The sequence below is a fragment of the Phoenix dactylifera genome, chromosome 1 (assembly GCF_051530095.1).
Source record: "Phoenix dactylifera cultivar Ajwa chromosome 1, Ajwa_hap1_PhDact_Kaust_v1.1, whole genome shotgun sequence".
In the NCBI taxonomy this organism is placed as follows: domain Eukaryota; kingdom Viridiplantae; phylum Streptophyta; class Magnoliopsida; order Arecales; family Arecaceae; genus Phoenix; species Phoenix dactylifera.
The window spans coordinates 45,165,801-45,173,146 of NC_143190.1; the positions used below are offsets into that span (position 1 = coordinate 45,165,801).

At 35.1% G+C, this 7,346-nt stretch overlaps 1 protein-coding gene across 1 annotated transcript; it reads left to right on the forward strand.

The window, feature by feature from the left end:
* Window positions 1-2,083: 2,083 nt before the first annotated feature.
* Window positions 2,084-3,758, forward strand: LOC103708142 (protein CASPARIAN STRIP INTEGRITY FACTOR 1-like). The gene is made up of 3 exons (XM_008792926.6): window positions 2,084-2,285; window positions 3,027-3,082; window positions 3,356-3,758. Exons 1-3 carry the CDS (start codon window positions 2,210-2,212, stop codon window positions 3,494-3,496), a joined length of 273 nt encoding a protein of 90 aa, XP_008791148.3. The 5' UTR covers window positions 2,084-2,209; the 3' UTR covers window positions 3,497-3,758.
* Window positions 3,759-7,346: the final 3,588 nt, after the last annotated feature.

Sequence of the window (7,346 nt, forward strand, 5' to 3'; positions counted from 1 at the left end):
TTGCGTTGGTGGAGTTTTGGCCGACGCTAATAAGCGTCGGTAAATGCCAATAAAAGCGCCGGTAAAAGTTACTATTCCTGTAGTGTGTTTTGGGTGTTAGTTTTTCTGAAGAAAGAAGGTGAAAAGATGTGACCCTAGAAAGGTAGTTAAAGGTGAAAAGATGTGACCCTAAAAAGGTAGTTGAAGATGAAAAGAGATGACTCTTTGAACAGACACAAATGATGGCTGTCTGAAAAAGTGGTGACTATTCAAACAAGTATTGTGACTGTTTGAAGAGATACAAAGAACACTATAAAAGAGCCTCTCTACTGCAGAAAAATGAAGACAACACATTCATTCTTTTCTTCTCAAATTTTCTCTTTTTTTAGTCTTGCCATTATAGCCAAACTCTTAGAGTTTTCAGGTTTGATATCGGTAATGCAAAACGCTATCAAAAAAACAGATTTTTCTAGACTCCATTATATTCTGGAGATAAATTTGCTGTTTTCTTTTGCACACAAGTGGTGGCGGCAAATATTGTCTTAAGAAAAACGACGTTGTAACATGCCTTGAAGCGTTTTTCTTTCTTACTTTTTCATTCTCTGGTTCCTACATTGCATCTACACCCTGTAACAAGTATTTTGCACATTGGAAGTCTCATTCACATATCGACGAAATTATAACCTGATTTATACGCCAACTCCTGTTTTGTGATATGCATGCTAGGCCTTGAATGGGTGCATATAATAATAAAAGCAAATTTAATAAATTTAATAAAAAATAAAGCAAATTTAGTTGCAAACCTTTAGATGGGTTGAAGGAGATCGATCCGAAAACAAGAGCATGATGTGCATTCGAGTTGCGACCAGTGCTATCGAGACCAACTACAACGTGAAGTCTCTTGTCACATCTCAGCATTCAGCATATCGACTTTCCGCTTCCAGAAAAATGCATAAAATCTTAAGTCAGTCTTTTCGGTACGTTGATTCGGTGAGCTGCACCTTGTCGTTCCTTTGGGTTGTTAGGTCATTCTTTTAAGGCTGTCAGAGTCGGCCACGCTCAAATGTCATGTTTGAGTGTCAAGTGTGCAAGAATCAACTGGCTGGGTGGTTAGGGAATTCTATTAAGGCAATCAGTATGTCATTTTTGAGTGTCAAGTGTGCAAGGATCATCGCTAATTTTTACAATTATTATTATTATTTTTTTGCCTATCCTCTTGGTGATCGTATGCATGTATAATGTGATGCCTAAAAATTTATTAAAAAAAAGGAGCCTTGTTTTAGCAGGCATTATGTATGCATGTATAATGATAACGATGGTGATAACGGTAATGATAAAGATGTTGGCGATGGACATATTATATATAAAAAAAATTTATAGTCTTTAAAATTAAAACAAATTGATAATAGTAAATATAGCATATTCAAATGCATGTCCCGCTGAAAATTTTTGTATATGTGTTGATAGTAGCCATGCATTGGGGCGCTATTAAGGTAGCAATGGTACTCAAGGAAAAAGGAGGCAGGGATAAGGTTATCACTTCAGAAGAAAATAATATTCTTTATTTCAAGTTCTGTGTTCAACCAAATTTTGAGCAATTCTTTTTTTGAGCAATCCATCGCCACTGAACTTAAGATCTATGCAAACTTCTCAGTCCATTTCTCCTACTCTGCAACTATAAAGCAATGCAAACTTCTGGCAGCATCTGCTGACTGGATTCTTCTCCTTTGATCCAAGATGGCATATCTTTCGATAAACAACAAAACATGACATCTGGGAAGTGCTCCACTGAGATGTAGTGTATGTTGTCATTAACATATGGATGATCTTTTTTTTGCTTCCATTGATAATGTATATTAATCTGGGATGGTCTCATGCAGAGGACCACCAAGGTAATAAAGGTTCATTTTGTTGAGGGGGCACCAAGACTTCACCCACAGGCAGAGGACCACCTGTCAAATGACCTAATCTTCTAGGTGTAATCAAGCATCCCACTAAGACTATTGACTATACACTCAGATGCCATCAAGATAGTGCTTCCTGTTCCTTTTTATTTCCGAATTAAACAATCATAAAAACTAGTTAGACCTGTACTGCCTCTTATAAAGAACTGCCCATCCAATTCTCATTGCTAGGACACTCACCCCTAGTCCATTTTGTTGAGCAATCATCCTTTTTCCTCTATGCTCTTTGAAACAGAGGAAGGAACATAGAGGCAAGTCTTCTGAGAATGGGTTTGATGCAACTTAGGAAAGCCACTCTCCTCTTCATCATCTCAGCATCACTTGTATCGTTCTCGCTTGCAGGTTGTTCTTGTGATGCTATTATCAATGTTTGCTTCAGTTGCTATAGGGCAGTGCAGATGTTTCACTCTTTTATTACTTTGTTTTTAGTTGCTGCAATTCTTGGATATATTTACATAATTCTATTCGTCCACCAAACTGCATGAATGGAAGGCTAATTCTAAACCTTGTGGAACTAATTTTTGAGTGCCATGAGTGTTTTAACAGTATTTTCAGCCATTTCAAAAGATAGAGAAATGAAATATATATATCTTGGTGGCAGTCAAAACTCTAATTATGTTTTTTTTAAAAAAAATTCTAAATATGTCCATTGCATGGGTTGTCTAGAAGATTGGAACACTTAACTATAGTAAGACTTGTGCTGTAGACACTTTTTTTTTCACAGATTACGCAAATATTCATGCTTTGATCAGCACACTTGAAATACTAACTTCTTGTTTTGTTCATAATTAGACTATTCTCTATCATTACTTAAATGATGCCATAGCAGGCTTTGAAATAGGCACTTCTAAGATGTAGAATGCCTTGAGATTACCCCTCTTAATTTTTATATATTAAATAAATAAAATATGTTTTAACTTTTACATATTTGATGGTTATTCTTATTGCATTCATTTTACTATCCTTGAAAATGTCAATACGTTCTCCAGAAAGCTTCTATATTTGCATATCATAGTACATAAAGATCTCCACATAAAAAACTTTTGAGCTCTTTCCTAATTCTTTGGGACATTGATTTTGCAGGCAGGCAAAAAAAATTAATGGATGAATCCACTGCACAAGTAGGAGATGTGGCTAAGGTGTTGTATAGAGTTCCTAGGGATCAATTGCTTTTTGACTGGGCTTCTTCGCTTCTAATAAATACACTAGATTGTTAATTATCAGGTCCATTCTTCATTCATCAAGACATTAATGAAGTCTAAAAGATCCTGAGAAAATTATCACTTTCTTCTCCTAATTTCAATCAATAGATATCAACAAAACATTTATTACACCTTTTACTTTTTAAAATCTTTTTCAAAAAAAAAAAAAAACAAGATACTTCGTTAAATAACCTAAACAACTCATTGCAGGATGCACCCAAAGAGGCTTTGGACAGTGAAGAAGCCATTGTTGTTCATCCCAGGATTCTCACTGTTAAGACAAATGACTATGGGAGATACGATCCTGCTCCAGCTCTTAGAAAGCCTCCTTTCAAGCTCATACCAAACTGATGTGACGATCTCCATACATAATATTAAGATATAGCTAACTGAGTGCTTCAAGCTTCATCGCTAGACTTATTACATGAGATAGTCACCACCATGAATACTACTGTGATATAGATGTGCAGTGGTGTATAAGCAAGGGAAGAAATTTTACTAACTTTATGTAACATATACCTACGTATGGTGGTTCAACCTTAGACATTTTATCCTTGTATGTGTAATATTATGTATGCCAAACATATAAATATATATAAGGGATTTTGCTTTAGTGTTTTTATTTTCTTAATAGTTCTTCCTTTGAATACTAAATTGCAGCCCTATCTAAACAAAAATATTATGGAGATGGGTTTTTATGAGAGAGAGGGATTATACTATGGTAGAACTTTCAGAATGGGAGATATTTCTGCTGTCCATGGTGCAGCAAAAGCCTTCTCTCCCAATAACAAGTCTTGTACATTTCCGAGGCAAATATATAGTCCATGTGGCCTAGATAACAGGACTTATATCATTACATGAAATATACCACACCTCTCACGTATCTGAAATCATGCAGTAGGCCAAAATTTGGCTTTATTAAAAAAGACTAAATATATAATTATATTAACACCTAATCAACTGGTTTGTTTCACTTTGTATGAACTATGAATTCAATGGTTGCAAATGATAAAGGCGAATAGTATTGCAACAAATTTTCTAAGATTGAGGACTCATTTTGATCGCAGGAAGATTTTTTTCTTCTCTTGCCCCAGATGCACAGTATGATTTGTCGCGCCTTAGATCCAAAGTATGACATGGCCGTACCACCGAGGGGTACAACTCACGATAACATGAAGCCAACATTACATTTAGCTATCAAATGCATATCAAATATAATAAAATAAATAGGAATCTAATTTTATTATTAATTAAATAAGAATCAATATTTGTTTAGAGCGTCTAAATCCAAACTTAAATACTAAACACATAATCTTTACGATTCAGAAAATTACTAATTATAAATTCATAATCAACAGAAGAGCTAAAGTTCTGCTTTGCTATATACATTGCCAAGCTTGCTAGCACGAACTCCAAGCTTGGACCATCCTTCGTTTCGATCGACCCTTTTGTCTGGAGAGAGAAAAAGAAATATAGAGGTATATGAGCGACACAGCTCATAAAGTAAACTTTTCACAACTTTATCGGATCAAGTATAAGTTTTTCATGTCAATGTATCATTTAAGAAAACTAATAGATATTCCAAAATAAGCATTTTATAATACGATATAATAAAACAAGTCATAAGCAAATCATATATGCATAAATCATTCATATTTCATAAACATAGCTCTAAATTTATTTTTCAAATAAATGCATAAATCGTTCTGCTGCCATTTAGCTATGTCATAGTTCAAATCATTGCTCACAGATATTCGCGCTATGGTCACTTTATACCCGTGATAGGGCCAGTATTCGTAATCGAAATAGATTCATATTTGTATGCCAACTTTATACCCGTTGGCGAGGCCAATATTCGTATGAATGCTAGCTTCGGGTGTCAATTTTTTCAATTCAAGGGATCATATATAGCTATCTAAGAGCTTTTAAAAAACTTATATATTTTTCTTAAAACATACATATAAATAGATTAAAATATACTAAATGACATGATATTTTATAATAAAGCTATTTTTATTAAAACATTCATAGAACTATTTTTTATGATAAAGCACGATTTTCATAACACATATGCTGATCCATAATTTTAAAAAAAGCATAATATTTCCACAAGAAGATTTTATGAACGGAAGATATGATCATAAAGAGTGCAAGATCTACTTACAAGTTCAAAAACTAGTAAGTAGTATAAGATTTACTTACAGATTTTGAAAGTTAGTAAAGAGTATAAGATTAATTTACTTACAAGTTTGAAAGTTAGTAAGGAGTATAAGGTTTACTTACAAGTTTGAACATTAATAAGGAGTATAAGACTTACTTATTTCTTTCGTCTTAGACTGTTAAACTTCACTAGGCTATTCGGTTAACCCTATAAAAATATTAAAAGCAAAAAATAATTTCTATTTGATAATTTTAATCGAATTAAAATAATAAGAAACAAGGACGAAAGTTTGATGATTTCGAGTGGGTCACGCATGAGCAATTCGATCAATAAATCATAAAGCATGGACTCGATCAAGACCAAGATTAATCAGCATGGTTTATCAATGAAAGTTTCAGGAATATTCAACAGGGTTGGGGCGATCGGTCTAGTAGGCAGCTCGGGCACGAGGGCGGAACCAGATCCTTTTATAGGAGTCAACTCAGGTTTGTAGATCAGATCGACATGAATGATACTAGGTTCCTTAGATCTTCTAGAGAGAGAAAGTAGAGAGAGGAGAGAGAAATTAGAGAGAAGAGTAGAGAGAAGAGAGAGGAAATAAGAGAGAGAAAGAGGGAAGGTTCTCTCTCTCCTCCTCCTCTTCTTCTTCTCTTCTTTTCTTTTTTCTTTCATTCTTGGTAAAACAGAGGAAGAAGGAGGCTGCTGGTGGTTATGGACTTAGTGGTTTGACGAGATGGCGGCCGGAGGTGAAGACATGAGGCAGAGGGCGGCCAGTAGCGGTGGCATGCTCAGAAGAAGAGAGTCGAAACAAGGCACCCTATTTCGGATCCAATCCTAGCGATTTGCCAGTTAAAACCAAAGCAAAGTCTGCTAGATCGCTAGGAAAACGAGGGAAGCAAGACGAGGAACATTTACCTTGGTCCGGCAAAGCCTCCGGCGGCTCTTTCCACAAGAAATTGTGGAAGAAAGCTCGAAGAGAGGGCTTGGAATTGGTTGCTATTCTTGATGATTCCGGTGAAGAAAATCCAAGGAGGAGGAAAGTTAAAAAGGCGAAGTCCCCAAGTTCTAGATGAACTCGGAATGCTTTGGGAATGCTCGATTTTCACCGAAATAAGCACACTGGCCTTGGGCCTGGCAGGCCAGCCCAGAGGCCCAAGGCAAGTGTGGGCCGATCAATGGACCAAGCCCTCACATTCTTTCCTTAAAAGAGTTTCCTCTTCAAAACTTAACGTTTCTTAATTCTTAAACAAATGGAGGTACTTAATCTTTGATCTAATGTTCCATCATGCTTTTGCTGCGCAACTCTGATCTAGACTCTAGAACAATTTGTATTAACTCTAACTTCCTCATCTAAGTGATAAAATTCTTAAACAAAACATCTATAAGGATAACTTTCTTAAAAGAGATGACAATACCTAAAAGTTGATTCAATTCTCCATATATGCATTTCAAAGAGGTAGAAACTTAGAAGATACTAAGAAATAGAAGAATCAAATTATACATGAATATTTATAGAGTTATCTAGAATGATACCTATCACTGCTTGATCACTTGCACTAGCATCCTGCTGGGTCAAAGTGAACACCCGCGCATTTTCTTTTTGTTTCTAATTGGCTAGTTGAAAAAGATATTGATGACTACGCTTCAACAATTATATCATTGGTATGACACAAAATTACAATGATGGTGAATGTAACAACCCATCTACCCAGCAAATAACTGAATCCTCGTCAAGCTAATAGTTAGAATCTATTCAAATCTAATCACAAGCCCCATGATCAGCCTATGATTAGCTCCAATGGATTCATGCTACAGTGTCCCCTAGTCGACATAGGTTATAGGTCAGGTCTGCTCTGATACTATTTGTAACAACCCAAACCTCCAAAAAATGGCTAGTCGGAAGGTTTTATTTGGATTTTTTGATCTTATATAAATATCTAGGATCTATCCAGCAAATAATTAATATAAAACTAAACATACACTGCGCATATTTTCACAGTAATATATATATATATATATATATATATATATATTAATGGC